Source organism: Triturus cristatus, chromosome 4_2, assembly GCF_964204655.1.
Source record: "Triturus cristatus chromosome 4_2, aTriCri1.1, whole genome shotgun sequence".
Taxonomy (NCBI): Eukaryota; Metazoa; Chordata; class Amphibia; order Caudata; family Salamandridae; genus Triturus; species Triturus cristatus.
In genome coordinates, this window is record NC_140586.1 from 239,232,148 (window position 1) to 239,256,772 (window position 24,625).

Below are 24,625 nucleotides of genomic sequence, written 5' to 3' on the forward strand. Positions count from 1 at the left end.
ATGCAGGATCTTATCTACTTGTCGAAGGCAAATGACATTTTATATTAAAGTTATTTCTTTCCCTCTCCTGGGATACTAAGTGGCCTTGAGCCCACTGGAATCTCTTCGACACACATGCTCGAGTAAGGTTGGCATTGTGTAGGTCATGTTTGCTTCTCCTGGCAGGCACAGTCTAGCTTCTAATACAGGCAGATAAGCTATCTTTTTATCCTCAAATCACTGCCACAGTTTTACATAGGATTCATGCACTTAGGCCAGTCTGTATGGAAAATATCAGGACTACAGTCTTAATGAAATGGCTTTTCCTGTTCTAACGTAGATGCCTCCTCCTTGTTGATGATGTACTTAAAAATGGATTGAGTGGAAGCCTCCCCATTAGAGGATAGGCTCCTAACGGAATACATGGATAAGAAAGCAATATCCCTGATGTACCGAAAAATTGTTAATAATCGGCGGGATCCCACACAATCACTACGGGAAAAATGGCAGGCCAATGTGGGAGACTTAAACTACACTGACTGGCAGAAAGCGCTTGAGTCCCCAAGGGAGGTGGTGATATCCTCAAGGTTGCGTCTGATACAACTGAAAGTACTTCACAGGACGTATTTCACAAGAGTGACATTATAGAAGATAGGAAAGGCCAACGACCAACTCTGCCTGCGACAATGTGGCGCAGTTTAAAGTGAAAGCACGCCGCCATGCGTGCGCAAATGCACTTCGCGTCATCCTATCATGCCAGCCGTACACAGACCATTCCCGAACACTGACCCACACCACGGGAAATTTCACCTTTCTTCTTTACGGGAAGGCCGCCATGGCTTTACTGGAAGGGAGCCGGGCCCCTTTGATCAAGGCGGGCAGATTACATAACGCCACTGTGTCACCCAGCTCGGCTTGCATCACGGGGCCGAGGGGGCAGCTCTCTGCTCCTATCCAGTCCCGTTGTGAGAAGAACATGACAGACATTTTTCTAATTAAAAGATTAAAAGCATGAGGCATACGCGGCTATGCGGATCCCAGGCGGAATGGAGGAATAACGGAAATCTGCTTCCACTCATTATTTAATGCTGTACATCGTGCAAAGAGGGCCAGTGAAAACCAATCAGACGCCATTGCTGCCAACTGGCACCCATGTCATGAGGGAGACTTCCAACAAGGCCTGCTGTGATCACTAGTGCAAAACATTGTCTTTTGTACATCCTCGAGGTGAACATCTTGTATTAGAAGTTAAGCTCACCAAAGCTTTACAAGGGGAGCACACGTTTTTGCGGATTATACCACTGATAGATAACCAGCAACATTGCTGGGTCTAGCAGACCTGTACTTATAATGGGGAAAATAAAACTACGGGTCCTTACATGCTTCGTACTGCATGTATCTGCTATCTGTGTGGCGCAATCGTAAACGCAGCCGAGAGTTGTACAGGGTCAAAGACAAGCATCTACGTCAATGAGTGATTGGAGAGGTAGCCGGATTGTTACTGCTCACTCTCTACTACTCACTCTACTCTCTCTACTACTCGCTCTCTTCTACTGTCTACTCTACTACTCACTCTCTGCTCTCTATGCACTCTACTACTCACTCTCTACTACTCTCTACTCCTCACTCACTACTACTCTACTACTCACTCTACTCTCTACTACTCACTCACTACTACTCTCTACTACTCACTCACTACTACTCTCTACTACTCACTCACTACTACTCTCTACTACTCACTCACTACTACTACTACTACTCACACTCTACTACTACTCACTCTCTACTACTACTACTCACTCTCTACTACTACTACTCACTCTCTACTACTACTACTCACTCTCTACTACTACTCACTCTCTACTACTACTCACTCTCTACTACTACTCACTCTACTACTACTCACTCTCTACTACTACTCACTCTCTACTGCTACTCACTCTCTGCTACTCACTCTCTGCTACTCACTCTCTGCTACTCACTCTCTGCTACTCACTCTCTGCTACTCACTCTCTGCTACTCACTCTCTGCTACTCACTCTCTGCTACTCACTCTCTGCTACTCACTCTCTGCTACTCACTCTCTGCTACTCACTCTCTGCTACTCACTCTCTGCTACTCACTCTCTGCTACTCACTCTCTGCTACTCACTCTCTGCTACTCACTCTCTGCTACTCTGCTACTCACTCTCTACTACTCTGCTACTCACTCTCTACTACTCTGCTACTCACTCTCTACTACTCTGCTACTCACTCTCTACTACTCTGCTACTCACTCTCTACTACTCTGCTACTCACTCTCTACTACTCTGCTACTCACTCTCTACTACTCTGCTACTCACTCTCTACTACTCTGCTACTCACTCTCTACTACTCTGCTACTCACTCTACTAACTCACTACTACTCACTCTACTACTCTCTCTACTACTCTCTCTACTACTCTCTCTACTACTCTCTCTACTACTCTCTCTACTACTCTCTCTACTACTCTCTCTCCTACTTCTCTCTCCTACTTCTCTCTACTACTCACTCTCCTACTTCTCTCTACTACTCACTCTCCTACTTCTCTCTACTACTCACTCTCCTACTTCTCTCTACTACTCACTCTCCTACTTCTCTCTACTACTCACTCTCCTACTTCTCTCTACTACTCAATCTCTCATACTCACTCTACTCTCTTCTATTCACTCTCTACTACTCTCCTCCTCACTCTCCTTCTCCTCACTCTCCTTCTCACTCTCCTTCTCCTCACTCTCCTTCTCACTCTCCTTCTCCTCACTCTCCTTCTCACTCTCCTTCTCCTCACTCTCCTTCTCACTCTCCTTCTCCTCACTCTCCTTCTCACTCTCCTTCTCCTCACTCTCTGCCTCTCTACGCACACATATATATATATCTGCATATCTATATAAATACAAATATAAATGCATAAATATGTACATGCAAGTTTGAAAAACACTAATAAAAGCAAAGCTAAAAAGCCACCTAATTAAAAACAGATATGCTTTAACTTAAACGAGGGCGAGACCTATTGCATTTTCAATGCCTGTTCTGTGTTCAGAGGATCCTTTATCCAGATGGGACAGAGGGATTTACTCTAGTTCCTCAACATTTGACAATAACAAAATATAAACTTTTTTCCACTCCATTCTGTACGTTGGTCTGCGTCAGAATGTTGATGTGTGCCCTATGATGAAGCATGACACTATTTAGTGTGTGAGGGCAGTATTTAAACATGAAAGGATTTTCCGGTGTAGAATATTGAGACGCTCCCAATAAGACAATAGATCGTTTTTTAGGTCTTGCCTAGCGACGCAGCGCATGCGCTGCTCGCTTTGGCAAGATTTATTGTCGATTTACCTTCCGAAGGGGAACAGGCTGTGTACGGCTCGTGGCATTTCAGCACAACGCACGCATAGCGCGCTTTCACTTTCCCTCCCTTTTCCCGTCGGCTCCAAATAATCTCGGACAGGAGATGTGCACGTGCCTGGACAGGACATGTGCACGGGTTTTGTTTTTGTTGTTGCATTGCATTCGGCCGTCTCTTTTCATTACGGCTTTTTAGCAGAACACGCGCATGGCATGCTTTCACTTTTTTTACTCCCCCCTGCGTGCCTTTTCTTGTTCTTGTTACCATTAGCGGCTATGTATGATGTTTACAAAATGTACGGCTCGCTCAACTAAGACGTGAGTTGTGCGCGTTCTCAACTGCGTGGAGTTCCCAGTTGGAGATCTCTTGATACTTTTGCAGCCAGCCGTTTGCTGTCCTACGGAGCCCTCACCATTTCCGCCCTCTCTGGATATGTTTGGCTGGAAGAAAGCGGGCTCTTGGCAAGAGGGGGGGTTGCCACGCTGTTTTCTAGAAACCATTCTCAGGAGAAGGAAGAGAACGACAGCGCTGCAAAATCAGACACCACCAGCCTGTGAGGCCACTGACAAAGGTTGCTTTCTGTTAGTGAATGTCCTTTTAACACTGTTCCTTTGTCCTGTGCCTTATTCCCAATAATTTAAATTAACACTTTTTTTAATACCGTTCTTGCTGGAAGGCTGTAATATACATTCATCACACGTTTTGTGGTGACGAATTCCAGCGGTAATACCCAGTCTTGTAACTACCGTTCCACAATGTGCTATTTAGTTTGAGTACTAGTAGTAAACAAATGCGTTCCATAACTCTACGATCCTTGGTGCCTTCTCAGATCTATTACTCACTACTTTTTAACTGTTACGGGATGGACTGATATTTTTCTCTGTGTTGTACTAGTTTTTTTTTTTTTTTTTTTTTTTTAGAATGTTGTCTACTGTAAGGGCATGGAGACTGACGTATGTCACCATTTCAGACAGACTAAGGATTCAGTGGGCATTTATTCTCCATGTTTTTTTCCATCTTTTTATGTGCTGAGCATTACGGCTGAAGACTTATGCACATGAAGCCTGCATCTATTGGTCCATCCGCCTTGAATACTGGCTGTCTGATGTACACATGTTATGCCAGCTGCATGTGCATTTATGGGATTTTGTATCTCTACGTGAGATTTCTCAGACTACCTGTGGGTCTGTGTTTGCAGGTGATTACATCTCCCATGAGTGACTGTGTTCATGAGTGCCTGTGTGCCTTTCTGCTAGTTGCAGTGTAGTGGTCTGTGTGCTTGATTGCCCTACAGCTGTGTTTCTCTGTGTGCTGTATTAGTATGAGTGTTGGTATTGCTTGCTGGACATTTGTGTGATCTAAGGCCTGGATGATGTGTGTCATCAGTGTATACCCTTTACAAAATCCAAACCTATAGGCTTTGTCAACACTTTTTGGTATACTGCATGCACAAAATAAACAGACACAACTCGATTTTACATATTTAAAGCGCTTGGGAAAATCATGTCTCATAAAACATAGCCATGGCGGCTAAACATCCCTAGGAAAGTGCCACATTTTTGATGCTTTTATTACCACGGCAAGACCATGACTTCTGCCGAAATTTATTTTGGGTTTTAAAGCTCGAAGTGAAATGTTATGTCCGCGTGTTTTAAACATTGCCATATGTCCAATTAGTCAAAAGCACAGGAAGTTGGAAAGGGGAAGGCAAGAGAGTATAGAAATCCAGTTCCACTCTAGTGCCTTTTGGCTGAATAGCCAGCGCCAAACAGAGTTAGACATCAGAATAAATATGCTTTGACAAAGCCAACGGATTTAAAAAAAAATAATAATTTAATGGGAAGGAAAATGTCCAGCTTACTTTCTGGTATTCCCTCTTCTCCAATTTTCACTTCCTTGTATAGCTCTTCAATCCTTGGCCTGCACAGCACCCAGGACAATGTACTTCATGGCTCTTTCTCATACACTTTTTCTGCTCCTCCATCTCCAGTTCATCCATCACTTCCTGCACAAACTACCTATCCCTCTCTAGCTTCCTTTCTGTCTATTCTGTGCAGCTCTCACCCCTGTCTATTTACCATGACCCAGAATTCCACTACACAAATACACTTCACACAAATCTAACCCACACAATTCCACAACTAACAGTGCCAGTACAACCAACATAATTCCACTCCACACCACATACGTTCACTACACTAAACAAAAAAAAATAGGTAAAACAGTCATTTACAACGCCAATAGCTCTACCTCTCACAAATGAGACCTATTGCATTGCAAATGCTTGTTTAATACCTCTTCCTTTCTTTTGTGTGAGTAACTGAATTGATTATGGCAGTAAGTAAGGGCCTGATAGCTGCACTAAAACATAGGGTCTGATGCCATAGAATCTTGTCTGCTTACAATGAAACGTAATGACAAAGGCAGTTGGCCTAGCTTATTAGTTGTGAAACTCATTTGTTAAAGCCAGTGCACACTTGGTTGATATTTCACTGTGTTGCAGGCTATAGACAGGTATTTTGTCACATGTACTTACACATAATACCATAATAGGCAATGGTTTTGGCCCTATTGACATGTTTTGCATGTCATTTTGCAATTTACATACATATTTTACATATTTGAAATTTTATAACTGTATGCATGATGGTTTCCAGTTTGTGCTTTAAAAGACTGTTGTTGGGTAAGGTGTTAAAGTCATGCCAGATTTCATAGGTTCGATCTGTTTATTACGAAACAATATAACCAAGCCAGTGGACACTACCTACTTATTGTGAAAAGAATATGTTAAAGTCAGTAAGCATTTAGGTGTGGATTGTTAGTCATTTGAATTAAATCCTTTATATAGATTTTAAATTTTGTTGCATGGAATCTCACAAATTAACTTAGTAGGCAAGGGTTTTGGTTTGGTTATCCCCATTGATAAGCCATGGGAATAGAACATTTGCACTGCAAGGATCCTTTAGACCATGGGTATTTACAAGCATTTTCCAAGGGGCCATAAGTTTAGTTTGTGATGTGACCGAGGGCCGCGTTGATACCAGCGGGGTGGAGGTTGGACGGGGGGTTGGCATTAAGGTGGGTGTAGGTGAAGTGAAGCATAATTGCATAATGTGAAACCAGAAAATCCGAGATCCATCCCAGCTTCCCCACTTACTTAAATTGTGTGACGTTAGACAATTGTTTTATTTCACTTTCCCAACTTTTTCTCCATTAACACAAATAAGAGGACCTCAAAATAAATGACTTATGGATGTGCATTGTAAAAACCTTCTCCTGTGTATCATTTAATAAACTATAATGTTCTCCATTTATAATAGGAACCCAGGTCACCCAAAGAGTGCACATATCAACTGATTTGCCTCTTTAGTTCACCATTGGCATTATTGTAAGGGTGGAGGGAAGAATTAATGTTTATAAATTCATATTTGAAAACCATCACTTTTAAAATAATACTTGTCAATGCGCTGATACAATCTGATAAACTAAGGTGAAAAGGTTCTGCAGGTTAAATATTTTTTTTTAATTTTGAAGAGTCTATAATTTTTACACTTTTGCTGCTCGATTTCTTTAAAAATAAAGATGTTCTTAAAGTTGAGCTGTGCGGGACACCCTAGTTATTTTCTTTCTTTAACACAAATTAACATTTAAATAAATATTTGCATGTTTATTTAGCATCATTTTATTGCTAGTGCTGTGACGAGTAAACAGCAGCCCAGAGCTGCTGTTAACCAGTGGGCCACATGTAAAGGTCAGGAGGACCGCATGAGGCCCACGGGACGTACTTTGAGTATTAGTGCTTTAGACCTTCTCAGAGATGGTATTTTGCTTTTCCTTGTCATTTTGTGTACATTCACAATTGTATGACCGTATGTCTGAAGGAAGCCTAGTGGGGAAGCTTACGCTCAGTGCAGTAGGTCAGAGTTGGTAATGGAAACAAAGCAAATGATAACATCTATAGTCTGGTTTGGTTCACTTGGAGAGGTTGTGCCAGATCCATAGGTTAGGCCTGTTTATGATGAACCCCTGTTATTAAGCAGGAGGGCGGTCTTATTTATTGTAAAAAGTGCATGTAAAATCAATTGCCTATTAACAGTGGGTTGTTAGCACATTAGGTTACAGGCAATAGAAATGTATTTGGTCACATGTAATCTGGCAGATTGCCATTGTAAGGAAGGGTTTTGGTCATCCACTCTGGCAAACCTTGTGAGTAGATTTTCACTTTGATGAAAGAAGTTGCATATTTTTTTCTGTTGGTAATGAAAAGGTATGACAAAGCAAGTAGCCCTTACTTATTGTGAAAGGCATGTGTTAAAGACCATAGGCTTTTATGGGTGGTTTGTTATCACACTGTGCTAATGCTTGTAGGTGGGTATTTTGTTGCAGGAACTTCTTAGGTCACCTTAGTAGACAAGGGTTTTGGTGTTGGTGACCCACCTGAACAAACCACGGTGATAGTGCAAATCACCTATGTTGATCCTTATTAAGCTCTATTACCAGGGATTTTATCTTGTTTTGACAACTACATTTTGTGCATATTTGTAATTTTTTTTTTAAGGTACACCTGATGGTTGCTTTGTGGGAAGGTTTGTGAACAGTACAGTAGGTCTGAGTTGGTTACGGTGATAAGTCAATGATTAAGATTATAGGCCTGATTGTTTATAATGACAAGTTACGATAAAGGCAGTAGGCCTGACACATTAATTGTGAAAAGCATATGTTAAAGTTAATAGACCTTTATAGGGAGATTGTTATTACTTTGTATTAAAGCCTATAGATAGGTATTTTGAAACATGGTCTCTCTCACATTTCCTTAGTAAGCAAGGATGTTGGTTAGTTACCCCCTTGGACAAATCATGGGTATAGTAGACTTGCTATGTTAGAATCCTTTTATACCCTGTTAGGAGAGTTAGTGTTTTGCTTTGGCAACTGTAATTTTTGTATAATGTGTATTTTGAGGACTGTATGCCTGATGGTTGCCTTGTGAGACTGCTCAAGCTCCGTATGGGATGCCTCTGTTGGTTAATGGTGCCAAGCCAATATAGCAAGAAGGACTGCTATAGGCCTGATTAATTCACTAGGAAAAACATTTTCGGTGCCATAGGTCTGATCTGTTTATTATGAAAGTTATGATAAACACAATAGGCCTGACCTATTGATCGTGAAAAACATATGTTCCAGTCAATAGGCATTTACGGATGGATTGTTATTTCTCTGTATTAAAGCCTAAGGATAGGTATTTTGTTACATGAAATGTCTCAGATTAACATTGTAGGGTAGGCGTTTCATGTTTGTTGCCACCTTGACAAACCCTAGGGGGCAAAGATTTGGACTCCTTTCTATAATCTATTAGTTTTCTTCCAGGATCCTATAATAAAGACATTCATTGAATAGTACATACATTTTATATGCAAATATATATCCATATAGGTACTTATAGGGCCTTTGGGTCAGCTCTGTTCTGCCATTGGTCTGTCCGATAGTCATTTTCTCTCTTCTTCCATCCACGACAGAATACTACATGGGATATTGATTGAATCAACATCAACCATTGGCTCTTTTGTCCTGTTAATGACGGTATTTTCTGATCATGTGTGTATATCCACCTGAAAATGAGTGTGCTTCAGTGTCATGGCTTGTTGGTCTTTCTTTTTGTTTACAGTTTTCTCCATTTAAAGTTCTCCTTTCATTTCTTTGCTTCTCTTTTTTTATTTTAATATTACAGCTGTTAAATCCGTGCTAACTAGTTGCTTGCTTGCCACTCATTTCATCTGGTGTACTACTCATACATTGTGGCCATTTCCTCTGAAACAGGAGACCATTGCGGAATTCTGTAGTCGATACTTTCATTATTTTAAACCTCCAGGAGGGCCAGCACAGAGGTTCTAAATGTGACAGCCATGCAGGAACTTAAAAAATAACGACTATTTACAAGACCTCTAATATAGACACCCACTGCTCTGTTTAATTACTTACTGGAAGTTTATGCCTGCTGTATTTAGACAGCTGTCTGTTTTTTCTACCTGCATTGTTTTAATATCATGCATATGATGAGTTTGTGTGGGCGTTGTTGTGTCAGAGGGTGAATGCAAGAATGACTCTGGGTGAATGGATGCATGAATGCAAATATGAATAACTGAGTGCATGAGTGATGACTTATTGAGTGCCTAAACCCATCAGTGACCTAGTGTTACTGAAGAGGTGGATACGCTTTGAGTAATTATTTTTGCTCAAAGTTTAGATATGGAACATATATACATTTGGACTGGTTCTGGTTTTAGATGGCAGGCACGAATGGGAAAAATTATATTGGTCTTATTGCAATTGTTTCTTAAACCCCCACCCCCCCCCAATTTTCACTTGCGGTGCACGGTGGTGTCAATTTCATTCCTTGCGAAGCTCCCAGTTTCTGTGCCTTGTTACCAATCTTTTCTACTCATTTATTGGGTCTACTGTCCATTATTTTTCAGAGAGTTCCTCACTGGGTTCCACAAACGCAAGGTGGAGAGAAGAAAAGCTGCAGTGGAAGAAATCAAGAAAAAAATAAAAACTGAACAAAAGAAGATGAGGGAAGAGGTACATGCGGTCAGGGGGCTCCAGGGGATCACTTCCAAATATACTTAAGACTCTTTTCTGGTCAACAAGTGTAATTTAATAGCAGTACCTCTCTCTCGCTTTTTGGAGGTGGTTACTTTTTCAGCACTCCCACTCCTTACTGCTATCTCTTAGCATAAGAACAGTAAACCCTGACTCCATGCACAGTCCATCACCTCCTATCACATGAACCTGTGACTTGCTCAAGGGATAACATTAATGCTGTTCTGTTTAATTTCTCAGAGACACAAAGAGTATGTGCGGATGCTGAAGGAACGTGAAGAGGCACTTGGTAAGTAATGCTCAGCTTCACTAATATTTACTTTGTGCCCTGAGCATTTTGGGTATGGCGGTAGATTCATGCCACGTTTTCTACAGAAAAATGTGAGCACCCCAGTTTTGTCTTTCCTTCTTTCATGTGCCTCGGAATGTACCATGGAGGAACCCAGCCCTGTAAATGGATAAGCAAGTGGACTAATCTTGAATAGCGGATGGGTCCTGACTCCTACCACTATATAGAGGGAGGCAATTAAAATGTACTACACAAGCAGAGGGTCCTTGCTGGAACCATTGGAAATAAGAGGATAGAGCCCAACCTTAATCACTGCACTATCACAGGGACTAAATAGTCTGGACCACTCCAGAAAGGGAGTGACCATGTGTGTCCCATTACGTGGGGGATGTGTCCTGGTGTAGGCCTTAGAAAATTATAAATATGTTACTAGACCTGCAGGTCTAGACTTGAATAATCTACTCAACCTAACTGTAATGTTCTTGACCCGTATTGTGTAATCCTAGGCAAGTATTTTATTTTACAGAGGTTCCTTTTGCTTCATTATCACATTTGAGAGCACATTCAAATATGTGAGTTCAGCATTTGTGCACAAAAAACTCTTTTGTTTGATTAAACAAACTAAATGTTTGCTCCATGTATAATAAGAATCTAGCCCACATATAGGGTACACATGATCCCTAATTTGCCTCTTAGTTCACTAAAAGCATTGCCTTCCGGGCAGAGACAGGAGTTTCTCAGTCCATGTTTAAAACATCACTTTTAATAAATATATTCCTAAAGTATGATGTGGTAACACACTGTCATTTACAGACAGTAAATTTCCCATTGAAATGGCAAAAAACATTCCCACCAACAAGCAATTTTACTGAATAAACTATATAGTGTATAAATAAATATCTGTGAAAATTCAGTTTCAGCAAACATATTTATCATTTGCACATCACCAAGTGTCCTGATCTGTTTTTATCCTACTAAACTATTTTTTTGTCACAATTACAGAAAAGGGACTTTCATAACTAGTGAAATATATATTTTAAATGTTTGTGCAGTTCACTTATTAGCCATTTAAATGTTGTCTTAGGGAAAAAAACCTGACACCCTGCAGCCTTTCATTTCACACTCTTTGTACAGCATGTCAGACAGTTCACTTTGCAAAATCTTGGAAGAAAGAAAAGTAATTGTAAGAAGACGCATACTGACTTCTCACATCTGTGTCTGAACACAGAGCAAATATGACCAGATAAAAACAAGATTTAAAGGCATCTTCACTGCTCTTTTACTTTGAGTGAACAGAACACCTAGTCTTTGTCCGCTTGAGTAGCCCTAAATATAGCTTGCCCTGATAAAATCTGACCCACCATAGCGAGCTGGTGAGTAGATTTCTCGAGGCCTGTGGTGTGTACCATTGCACAGTGACCTGGACAATGCATTCACACATTCCTAACTAGTACACACACACACACACAAAAAATGAGGGTCCTGTGTGACTGCACATGGGAAGGTAAAGTCTAGTCCCACTCTACTGCCTGGTGGTTCCTTGCTTTATCACTATACAAGGAAAGGGTCTGGAGTATGCAAATATGCAGAGTGAAGTACCTAGACTTTGTCACTGCATGTAGGACTGAGATGCAATTTTGTTATGCAGCACCGCTGATGGACCCATAGTCTATTGTTGCATAGTGTGAGGAACCTTTCTTGTGGAAGAGGCAAAGATGTGGCACTGCATTGGCATCTCCTAAAGTAGGGTGTGCACAGCACTTTTAACATTTATTTCATGCCTATCACTAGGTGCTGATACCCAAGCCATTTCAATTGTTTTATTGAAATACATGCATTAAAAGGGGAGTCCAGGGTCCTTGATAGACCCTGGGTTATGTCGTTGAGAAAATAAAATATTATTATGTCCAAATAGAACTGTATTTAAATAGATACTTGTTCACCACTTTCGAGAAGGTGGTCCCATTCTGATGCGTAAGGTGGGGTTGTCTGCAATCTAATGCGTTACTATGGATGAAAGATGGTTTAAAACCTTGCATGAGTGTACCAATTACTCTGCCCTGCAGAGGTGCTGAAAATGCCTTCCTGTGGAATGTAGTTGTAGCCAGGTTGCCCAAGTGATCTTTTTGTAACATGGCGGAGAACAAAGACGAACTAGCACATGTTCTCTGCCTGACTGTAGGTTCGTAGGGTAGGGTCTGTGACCAATGTGCCAACAAAGGGCTAAAGAGATTATGCAAGAGTAGTGCTACTAGGTCCATGCAAAAAATGTTTTGATATATATTTACATTCCTTGAACTGATAGTTTCTTCTTGCCACTCTTGGTGAGTACGAAATGGCAGAGTTGATGCAAACCAGTAGGTAGCAAGAGGACACAAAATCACCATAGTCCACATTAGCTGACGAGCTACATCATAACCAGAGCTTTGGAGTATCAAAGATGGTCCTCAAGTAAATCATTGAAGGGGATGAAGAATTCCAAAGCTGCCGTGTCACCAATCACCATACCTGAAAACTTACAAGGGCCGAAAAAATTGGCACCGCAATTTTGAATCATTGATTACTAATTTAACTATGTCTCACAGACAAGTTTTGTATTGTCCTTAACAAGGTGAACTTTAACGGAAGGTGGTGCCGAAACACCCTGCTATTTTTTCTCCCCCGGAAATGGGGTTGGATAGAAGTCACTTCCCAGATTTAAAAGAGAATAATTACCTTTATTTAAAAAAAAAAAAAATCTTTTTTTATTAATTTTCAAAAAAACATCTGGCAATTAAGAGAATGACCTTTATGCAACTCTTTCTATGGTGCGCTGAACTTGGTTGATTGTTTAGCTGTTAACTATGGGGATGTGAACATTGTGCTCACCGCCCTCATGGGAACTGCTAACACCTCCCCTTGTTACTTTTGAAGTAGGTAAGCTTGCTTCTGTAACAAATGCTCAAGGAAACATAATCGTACAATTAAACCTTTTTATTAACCATAGCTTTTCTAAAATTGACCTCCTGAGCTTCATTGTATTTTGGGATGGACTGGCTGATACACCTTCACTCTTCTGTCAAGACGTTCCTCTTTCCTCCTGCTTTGTGTACTCCTGAAAGATGTATCGCTGAACGTCGGCCCAGCAATACTTGATTTAACACATCCGTCACTATATGTAACAGGCAAAGATCATTCATCAGCATAAGACATCATATTTTGGTAAATATACTTCCAGCACTTAAGATAAAATGATCAAAGGGCTTCAATTTAAATCGTGGGAAAATACTCCTCCCATGATCCCCAAATATTCTTTTATTTCTTTGCATAGCATCTTGACCGGTAAGTGGCCTCTTCTGCCTTGGCACATTAGTCCATACCTCTTGCGAGGTCTTGGTAGGTGTAGTGATATTTCCCTAGTTAGCTGTCTGTGGATAACCTGTGAAACCCTGTAGAAGAGTAAGTAACCCAGCATTAGTTGGGGGGGGGTTTGTTTTGGAATTGTAGCTCTACAAAACCAGTGCTGTAGCGGCCCTAATTGCTCTCTATGAAAACAGGTAGTATCTTCCTGCTGTGGTGGTAATTCTCAATATTGATGTGCAACAGGTTATGCAAGTGTGTGTGTTGCAGGTGGCCACTTCCGCTTTGGGCGCTGTACTGATAAAGGACAGTTGTATAACAGAAGCACGCATGACTAAACCACGCGTGCTTCAACTACGCTGTCACAATTATGAATGCGTCTTAACCACACATTTACTACGTATGCCTTAACCGCACATGCCTTTACACCACATTTTGTTGTAAAGGCATGATTGGCAAAGTTAGATGCGTAGTAACATTCACACCCGAGACACCCCCCACTGCCCTGGGCCCTTAAAACCGGCCCTCAGCACTGCAATCCCTCCCGACCCAGCCCTAAACACTACCCCTAACCCCTATTCTGAGCCTGAAACGGTCCCCCAGCCCTAAAAACTACTGCAACCCCCCCCCCCCCCCCCAAAACCCGGCCCCCAGCCCAAAAAACAACCCTGCCCCCACCCACCCTCACTCATAAAATAGCCCCCAGCCTCAAAAACTACACACACGTGTGGTTATGGCAAGCGGTGTTCAGCTTGCATGGAAGCAGCATGTGTGGCTTAGACCGCATGGTTAATGCAGTTTCCCATAAAGAACTTACAGCAAATAAGCCTGTGGAACATTTTTATGGTTTATTTTTTGGCTTGACAACTCATTCCTTCTGTTTAATTTCGTTTTGGTGAGTTCCCTTGAACCAGAGAGTTAATCCATGATCCAGGAAAACACGAGTATCCTCATCCTAGGGCTAAGAAGTGCTCTTGGAAGCAACCCAGATCCCCCCACGATCACCAGTTTCTCCTCACCTGTCATCTCCACTGGCTTCCTGTCATTAAGAGAATTCAGTTCAAGGCACTTACTCTGGTTTTCAGAGCATTCTTGCATAAAGGCCCTATCTACCTTAGGAGAAGTCTTAAGCCCTATTCCCAGTTCATGGCTCTGAGGTCCAACAACCTTAAATTACTGCGTTTTCCCCTATCTTGCCTCCAAATTGTGGAACGCTCTGCCATTCAGTCTGCTTTGCAGCCCCTCGGAATCTGTCTTCGACTCATTCTTAAAACCTTTCTGTTTGATACCTCTTTTGTGGTTTTGTAATCATTAGTTCCTCCCTTACCCTTTGAGCTTTTCGCTAGCACCGGGACACCTCCTCCGAGGTAGCTGTGCGCTCTATAAATACCATGAATTGAACCCTTGTACAAATCAACCTGACTATTAAACACACCGGACTGGGGCCATTTTCCCTGCCCTTCACTATTTTATGACCAAATTCAGAGAACTAGGCAGGGCTGCTCAAAGTTAGTAAACGCATGGGGTTTAATGTTTTGGGGCAACAGAGGCTTTACTCTGATCTGTTTTCTCTCATAAATTATCTGCCTTTGTAACCCCCACAGAAGAGGCAGACGAGCTGGAGCACTTGGTGACGTCAAAGAAAGAGTCTGTACAGTACGACCATCCCAACCACACGGTGACTGTGACCACTGTCAGCGATCTGGATCTTTCTGGAGTGGGCCTGCTGGGTCTGGATAGCTGGGGGGTAAGTCTCTGCACTGTGATTGAAAGGGTAGCCGCTTGCCCAAAATCGCTAAGTGGTGGAAGGCATGCGCACAGATCATATTTTGTTGCCACTTTTCTTCAATGTTGTGATGGTCTCTATAGGGCCTTCTGTTTCCTCCGCTCACGGAGGTGTAATCCTGGAAGTACTAACTCAGTGAAAGTGGGGTGCCACATGAAGGGCGCAAGAAGGGGTTTCAGCGTTGGAAAAAATCTTTCCCTCCCCACACGTTAATTAGCTGAATTTTTAAAAAGCAGCTAAATCCATAGAGATCACGTTCACATCCCATAATTTCCATGTTTTGTCCATGCGTTTATACTTTATATTCTCCTTTCTTTAGTATCTCCTCTATCTTCTCCAAGCTGTGGCTTCTCTGGTCTGTCCTTCCTTCGCTTGACCGCTGCATATGTTTTCTGCTCTCTCCTCCCTTTGTTGTCTCCTTTTGGCCTCAGCATCCTTTTGGCAGAGTTATCTCTTCGCTATTTCTGTTGCATCTCTTCTACTCCTCCGTTTGTACTTGTCTCCTGACTGGTCACTCCAGTCTGAATGATTGTTTCATTGTCATATGCAACTTTTTCTGTACTGCATTCACAACCTTCTGTTTCCAGTTACAGGTTGAAGACGAGGAGGAACAAGAGGTTGATCTGAAAAAGGATGAACAATCCGTGGTAAAAGCACTTCCCAAAAAGGCTGGAGACCCACTCCTGTCTAAAAAGTGAGTGTTATGGAAGTGATGAGGGTGGCACGCTATGGCTCAACGGCTTCCTGAAACTATTACTCATGATGGTGGAGCTGTGGCTTTAGTTCAGAGGAAGAGTAGTACTTCCAGGGGTTTTAGCTCAAACCAGGGCCGGAGTGGAGTTAGAATCATCTGACTAGAGCTTTCTCTGGAAGCTTGAGGCTAGTTAAACCTCTTCGGTATCATGCATCCAGACAGGACTGCAGACTTTGTTGTGTTTTCTTTTTCTCCGATTGGATTTCAGGCTTTCAGGGTTAGAGCAAGTCCAGCTCCTGTTCAGAGATATAACTTAGGACAAGAGTGGCCTCTTTTCAGAGACCTCACTTGAGTCTGTGTCAGGGTTGGAACAAAACCAACTCCTATTCCGATACAAGAGTCTAGCATGTCAAGTCTTGATTTAAGGCTTGGTTTTGTGTCATTATTGGAACAGGAATGTTGCAGTTCAGAGACTGGACATAAGTTTGGAGACTAGTTCAGCTTGTCTGGGTTTTGAATAATATCAGCTGGTGTCTAGAGGCAGGCATTTGGTCTGAATAGGGAGCTGGTCTTGTTCTAATCATGTCACGCAGTACTTTGGTCTCTCCAGATTAAGAGGTGATTGGCCCAATTCAAAGAAGCAAATCTTTTCTCGGTCAGGGTCTGCAGTGCACTACTCATGTAATCTTTGGTTGTGGACATGACTGGATCTGAGAATCCACAAAATAGAAATGATGGGCATGCTGTATTAAAGTCTGGGCCAAAAAGCAGTCCGTTTTGCAAATCAACCTTCATTTTTTTTTTTTTGCTTTGATGCATGCATAAATCTGGCATAGCACAGAACAGCCATTGGTATTATTTACAGAATACTACCAAATAACTGTAAATGCAGGGATAGAGATCTATGAGGAACAGCAGACCTCCATCCCTGCATTCACATTTGGAAAATGGTCCATTAATGTTACAAGGGCTGCATCAAAAAAGAGAAATGGCATGTTATGTGCGCAAATCAATGGGAGCTAGAGTGGTCCTCTGAACCACTGCCTGATCTCCTTCCCCCGATGCCCACTACTGTTACTCTCAAAGTGAAAGCTGTTTGTCACAGACCGCTTCCACTTTGCTAAATCACGGGGCCTGCTTTCACAGTTCGAGATCTGATCAATGGCTCACAACCACAGTTGCTGTCGCAAACCATTGATATATTCTATTGTGATTCAGAAGGATGAGGGTGTGAGACACTTTCACATCTTCCTAATCACTGTGGCTCTCAGACATACCTTGAAAGTTAGCCATTTTTGGCTCACAAAGTACCTTTTGTACATTGTGACTTGGGTTTTGTGATCACAACGCCAGTGATCTTGTCAATGTCGGGCTCTGCAAAATCCTTTAGTATATTTGAAATCTAGTTACTTTGTTTTTCTTTTTTGATGGGGAGAGATGCTTGGTGGCGAGGTCATAAGAAAACACTTGTTTGAGGAAATTTCAGAATTAACCTGGATGTCAATTCTTCACGGTTTACTGCCTGAGGTTATGTCACAGATGGATCATTCTTAATTTGTTTGCGTCTGTACCCAGAACTGAACATTGTTCCCGCTGTATGCAGCTATCAACAACGCCTTCCCCCACCCCTTACTCTTTTTAATTGTTTCACAATCCTCAGCTGCTTGGGGATTGTAACTGGTGTATAGATGCGTTTTTCAGAAGTAGATATGCAGCAGCTAGTTTAATACTTGGGAATAGAGCTCACTTCCTTGGAAGCTACCTCCCCGAGATTGGGTATTTATTCCAACTAGCGCTCATCTTATCTTAAATTCTGTTATTGGCATTTGTACATCGCACAATCTGCTGTTCTTGCTTCACCGTATGTTTGGTTGTCGAGTGTGCATTATCTGCCATTCCTATGCTAACATTTCAGCCTGCAGTCTAAAAGTGCTCTGATGTGGTTTAGCATGTTGTAGTCCATGTACAGTCCTGCATAGTGGGACTTGCTTGTTGTGAGATTTGTTGATGGATCTAAAAAGTAATATGTAGTGCTGCGGAATAGTTTGGAGATCATTGGGATATTAACTTCTAGTAGTGGTGTCTGGAGAAAGCATGGCCTGAGTTATTAACTAACTTCTTGTGTAACTATTAAATCAGTAGCCTGCCCTTATCCTGGTGTGTAGGAAGCTGGCTCTGTATATGGTATTGCCACTAAGTGGTAATACCGTGCCCGGAGTCCAGCGGTTCCCCAAAAATGTACAAGGCTCAATGTAAAACCCCAAAGTGCTCTATTAGTGGTAGTGTGGGCGAGCAGCCTTAGGCCTAACACAGCAGAGTGTAAGACATTTATTGCACACACATTATCAATTTTGGACACACGACTCGAGGAAATCCTTTGTTAGTGCATTTTTTTAAACCCAGGTCCTCGTAATGATGTAAGTGCGTTTTTAATTAAAAATTATTTTGACTTTCTAAAATATTCGACACAAACTTTTTCACAGTGTCCAATGTTATTCTATGGGGAAAACAATATTGTGGTTAAACGGATGAGTATCAAACTTACAATTTCAGTCTTCTGAGTCAAAAGTCAGCATGAGGCCAGGGGTCATGTAAGTACCAAAGCTGGACCACCAGCTGCACAGGGGTGGCCGGGTGCAGATGTCAAAATCCGAGTTCGACCCAGTGCTTTCCATTGGAGACTGGGGGTGCCTGGAGCCACACTGCTTGCATGTAGGTGAATCGGTTGCAGGAGCCAGGTTTTGGGGGTTAAGTTAAGCACGTGGGCCACAAAGCTGCACCAAACATACACCACCAGTGGCATAGGGGTGGCCGGGTGCAGGGTGCAAATTTGACGGTGGGCACCCAATGCTTTTCAATGGGGATTTTCCTGATGGTAATGAAGCTGCAGGCGTAGCACCGGATGTTGCAAGAGGAAGACCAACGACAGCAGAGGTAAGTAGAGATGTAACGGGTCATAGGGGCACAGTCTGTTCAGCTCACCAAGGCCCAGGTGCTTCGGGTGCTGGGGTGTCTTTCGATGCCGTAGTCTTCTTACTGGAGCCAGTAGCGGTCAGGGGAACCTCTAGATTCACATTGCAGGCGCCGTTGTGGAGGGCAGGAGAGGTCAGCCAATGCTGGACACTAGGTGACGATCGCCGGGGAGACTTCACTGCGCCACTCAGACTCTGGACGTGGGCGTCTGGTGCAGAGTAGGCTGGAGATGCGCATCTGTCTGGATCTGGAGTCTTTGGAGTCGGTTTCTTCTGGATATGTCTGCTGTCTTCAGGAGATTTGGAGCCTTTATTGAAGGCAGCAGACCTCCCAGGCATTTTGGAGGTCATTGTTGCAAGACAGGTCGCTGGGTTGTCAAAGCTGGAAACAGGCTAGTAGGGCTGGGGGCAAGGCAGTTGTCTTCTTCTGGCTTTTGCTGCAGGGTATCTTCTTTCTTCTTAGGTCATCACAGATGTGAGGTCCAGGTCTGGGGGATCCACCACATACTAAATTTAGGAGGTGTTTTAGGAGAGTCGCAGGTAGGGCCAATGGTCACCTCACCTGGTTGACTACACCCTCTATTATACCACCCTCCTCTGGGAGGGGGCAAAGACCTAGTCCTGATTGGTGGGGTCCCCCCATCCTCAAGATGGCGGGGACTGTAGAGTGTGCTTCACCTCCCCCTACCTTAGGGGTGCGGTTGGCAGAGGTGGGCACACCTATCTTTTTTTTTTTTTTACTTTCCTGCCAGTTTTCCTGCCCAAAGTGCAGGTGTAAACCAGGGGCTGCGATCTGCTGCTAGCAGCAGAGGCTGGGGGTCGCATTACAAAGGCGGCAGGCCTTTCAAGCTTCCCATCTTCGAGCACAGGCCCATCCTGGGGGAGTACGCATGACAACTCTGCCCAGGATATGCATTATTTCTGGTCCCAGAGAGCAGGGGCTCACTACCCAGGGGTCCAGAAACATGTCTGATTGAGGCTGCCGGCCTACAGCCGGTCAAAGACCACACCAGGGTTGGTAGAGATTCAGGGGGTACCTCTGAAGTGCCCACTGGGTACATGGTACAATAAATCCCACACTGGCATCAGTGTGGGTTTATTGAAAGGAGTAGTTTAGAACCGAACACTCCCGTAGTCAGTGAGGCCATCATGATTAGGGCTTCCGGTTTTATGGAATTTGTTTTTTGCCCTTTCCGTCTGTATTTATCCATATTTATTTTTTGGGCATTTTATCTGTATTTATCCACTTTTTTTTTTTTGCCACAAGCAAAAGACGACGCAACAGCTAGTATTTTTCCACATTTATTTAAATTGACACAGGAAGAGGGCAGTAGGACATAAATACCGGTTGTGACAGAGAGAGACCCATGCTAAACGTTAGCTCTAACATGGCTTTAAGTCAGCCCAATTGTTTTTACTGGAAGCGGAGTGGACTAACCCATAGCTGTTATGGTTTCGGATTGACCTGTGTGACATTTTCATAATTTCAGTGAAATTCCGAGACATTTTTACGCCTATGAGTGGCTTTGTTACGAGCAAAATCAAGCAGGCACACCTACTATTCCAACTCAACAATGGTGCTAAGTTAAACCGTCCTCAGAAGGATGAAAAACTGCCAGCCCTGCTGAAACCTCAACCTGATCTGCAGTCAATTATGGGAAATTTGTAGCACGCAGATGAATAGTGCCTCAGGGCAGCCTTTGAGATTACACATTGTGGGAGCTGCAGAAGTCAGCGTATGGCCATGTGCCAAGAGGCCACTTGGTGTGGCGCTGCACTGGTCTGTCCGCACTCACTCTCCTGAAGAGCTGTCGCATGTGCAGTCTCACTGCCTCAGGTATGCAGCAAGTCCCCCCCTGCACACCCCACTTCCAAAATACATATCTTCCGGTTGGATTAAAGTAATACTCCCAAAACATGAACATGCCGAAGTACGGACTCAAATGGTTGGCGATAACTTAAATTCCATACAGTGAAGTTCAAGCTATTGAATATGAAAGTTTGTGGCCATCGCACAATATTACCTCTCAATGAAGATTTTCTCTAAATAAATGTATGCCGACAAATCTAGTAATTTCTGCTATGGTTCAGCCCTCAATTGTTCGTGTACAATAGAGCTTCAGGAGCACTTTCAGCCAAAAAGGCATGGGAGCCTCAGCAGGGGCAGCCCGCAACAGGTCACCCCCGGCCCAGACTGGGCGACGCCGCTCTCCCGAGGGCTCCGCTGGAGCTCTCACTCGCCCACGAGTTCTGGGGTGGTGTGAAGAATTACTGCCCATTCTCCCTACTCCCCCTCGGTAGAAGGGGAGCTTCATTGCTGCCCTTAACTGGGGGTGGGGGAGGGTATCCCGAAATTAAGGTGCTTTTCCCGTGATACAATAACACAGAAGCAACTGCTAGTTCCTATATCCCCGAAATAGGTTCAATAGATGTTAGGAGTCAATTGTAGAATCAATAAATTGACCCGTATGTCAGATGTTGTCATTACGCATAACCATGGGAAGAGTAGGGATATCCAAAGATATTGGAGAAGACGCCTCACTCACTAGTAGTGACATGCTTCATCATTGGCGTCTTTCCACACCCAGGTAAGATGGTACTACCTGGGCGGACTCAACCAAAAGATGTGCTGGGAGTTCTTATATAAATTTTCTCTGGTTATGCAGGGAACCAGTTCAGTGATAAATTCTAAAATTACCTCAAGGTATCCCCTAGTTCAAACCTTTATTCTTGGGGTACCTGGGGTACTAAATAAAAAGCTTTATGCCGTGATGGGGTTGTTTTGAAATTTTTGTTTCAAATATACCCACTTGTTCTGCCAACATGTTTCGGCCCGCGCACAGAGCCCACAAGGGTCTAGGGCCTTCTTCAGGGCTGTATAGTTTAGTTTTTGGTTTCCCTGACTTAAGTTTGATCATGTACTACATGCAAACCCAGATAAAAAATTAGGCCTATTGCACTCACCTAAGAAATGAAATCCAGTAGATTTTCTGGAAAAAGAAAATAGTGTCAGCAACATGTTAGCACTCTATTCTGGACTAACACCCGTGGTGACGACTATATTAATAATCTATGTGGCTATATCACTCCACCCGTGATACGTGCAATATCATCTGTTATATTGCAGTGTTTGTGTCATAATCCACACCTCTAACTTGAGTGTGTCCAATCCAATAAGCACTTTCAAACCCTGCCCGGTCACTCCTCAAACTCTCAACTAATATATCTAACTCGTCCATGGGGTAATGGTAGTGTATTTTCTATATACCCCGTGCTCAAGTGGAAAAATGGTAGGGGCAAAACTGGGGAATATTCAATAGGTGCCACATATGTGAACCTGATATCCTCTCCAACCCTGCATCTACTAGATGTAAAAACTGTGTTCATCCATTAACCATTCTCACCTACTGGGTGGTGCTAGATTGCACCATGCGGGTCACGTGATTTTTGGTGCCGTCTTGTAGTCACACACTGGAAATATAAAACAGTGGAGGTTTACCAAAGTTAGTGAGCAATTGGTTACACACTCGATTTATCACGTACTTCCGTGAAGTTTTGGGAGCCGCGTATTTTTGTGCTGCATCACCCATACTCTGGAAACACTGAGTCTTTTCATATGCATAGTGTTTCGAGTGTTCTCGAGTATTAACGTTTAAAATATTTCCACAACACCGGTATTTGCAGCGGTTCAGAGTCTAAATGTTCGGATCTACTGATTGTGAGGCTAATCCCAAGGGGTGTTTCAATAACCCGTTTACCTCAACCATTAGCGTCATTCAATTCTTCAACACACTCCTGATAGCGTAATCCATCTGAAGTGGTTAAGGCGTTTGGCAGTCTCTTAACGCCCGCATGCATGTATATAGCAGTATTGAGGCACCCCCAACACACACGCGCATCATTTAGACTTGCTGCGTCTTGCTTCGCAGCAGTTCTGATTCTAAAGGTTCGGGTCTACTGATTGTGAGACCAATCCCAAAAGGTATCTCAATAACCCGTTTACATCAACCCTTGGTGTTATTTAATTATTCAACATACTCATGGTAGCGTTTTCCCGTGATAACATGCTCGCTGCGTCCCTTACCCAACTGGTGTGCGACGGGGGTTCACCCCAAATGAAGGTGCATTTCACGTGACAACACTCACTGCAGCCCTTACCAGCCTGGGGAGGTGGGTGAGTGGTTTCTTGGGTGGGGGAGGGGTTTCAGGCGTTCGATTGTGGTTCACTCTGAAATCAAGGTGACTTTCCAGTGACAGACACTTTGGGACCCAACACCGGAGCTTCTGTTCAAAGTCTATGTGCGTTTCACATGAAAACAGACGATTTGCGCCATTTACTGATAGATTTTGCTCTGAAATCGGGTACACTTCCTGCAATAAATACACCTCCTTTCCGCAGCGGCCTACCGAGAGTTTCACCCCAAAATCAAAAGCATTGGACGTGATAAATGGACTCAATGCCGATGTTTGAGGGATGTCACCCCAACGTTAGGTTGCACTTCTCATGATATTCAAATAATGGGAATTTGTGCCTCCTCCGTTTCATAGTAATTCATTGATGAATGTGTCTTTAAAAGTGCATGTGAATTTTGTATAGCCATATGGTGACATTTAGCCACATGCCGATAAACATATGAGTGTGATTGATTCCAGCAGCACCCGAGTACTTCACAGGTCTTTAAGGACCATTCACTAGTTAACGAGGCTTTATTGTTTCGTTCACCCCTTCTTACCAGACTGTGGGCAGTGTCTACAGAGCCACCCTGTGCTCAGTGGCTACAGAGCCTCCCTTTGCTCAGTGGCTTAAACACCGAAACGTAAAGAGCTGCCTTTTACACGGGACAGCAGAATTGTTTATTTTGAACGTCGGTAGCAAAATACCCGACGGCAGCGCGGCAAAATGTGCTAGTATTTTGCCGTTTCTAAATATAAATACAGACAAAGGAAATATAGATGTCCATCTGTATTTATATGTAAAAAATCCATAAAAACTGAAAACCGGGAGCCCTAATCATGATGCTGTGGAACTCTAGTTTTGAGTGCTCAGCCCATGTACTCTATGGCTTCACTGGCACTTACAATATTGGGAAATGGTGACTAACATTGTAGGGGCATTGCTGCTCATTAAGCTATTCCCTCACATGTAGTGTAGTGTACCATGCCTTGGGGCTGTGAGGCCTGCTAGAAGGGTGACTTACCTATGCTGCCAGGCAGTGCTAGATGGCATGGCACCCAGACAGGGTGGCATGTTGACTTTGTTTTTCCCTCACAGGGCATGCAGGCTGCAAGTGCAATGGCATGTTCCCAGTGAGGGGGGTCCCAAAGGACCCTCCTCAGCTCTCTGGCCCTAGCTACCCAGGATACCAGTTACTAGGGACTTACAGGGGACAGAAGTACTAATTGGAAGTTTGTTTTTAGGGTAGGAGCACTGGCACAGGGCATCTGGATGGCAGGGGCCTGTGCACTACATTTGAAACCACATCAAAACCATGCGAAATGTGGGGGCTAACCATGCAAAAGAGGCACTTTCTCTCATGGTGCATGATGTTTCTTCCTATATGATGTGGCAAAGCAGTTACTTAGGTTTGCCAAAGCTGAATATA

At 43.2% G+C, this 24,625-nt stretch overlaps 1 protein-coding gene across 4 annotated transcripts in view; it reads left to right on the forward strand.

Moving 5' to 3' along the window:
* Positions 1 to 24,625, forward strand: part of NOL12 (nucleolar protein 12) — a 49,519-nt gene that overhangs the window by 20,905 nt on the left and 3,989 nt on the right. For 2 of the 4 annotated variants that reach the window (XM_085601379.1, XM_085601381.1), the window contains exons 2-5: positions 9,816 to 9,921; positions 10,183 to 10,231; positions 15,175 to 15,317; positions 15,944 to 16,050. In XM_085601379.1, coding sequence (XP_085457505.1) covers positions 9,816 to 9,921; positions 10,183 to 10,231; positions 15,175 to 15,317; positions 15,944 to 16,050 — 405 coding nt within the window. The remainder of the gene's footprint in view (positions 1 to 9,815; positions 9,922 to 10,182; positions 10,232 to 15,174; positions 15,318 to 15,943; positions 16,051 to 24,625) is intronic. The other 2 variants (XM_085601380.1, XM_085601382.1) reach the window with 1 other exon arrangement.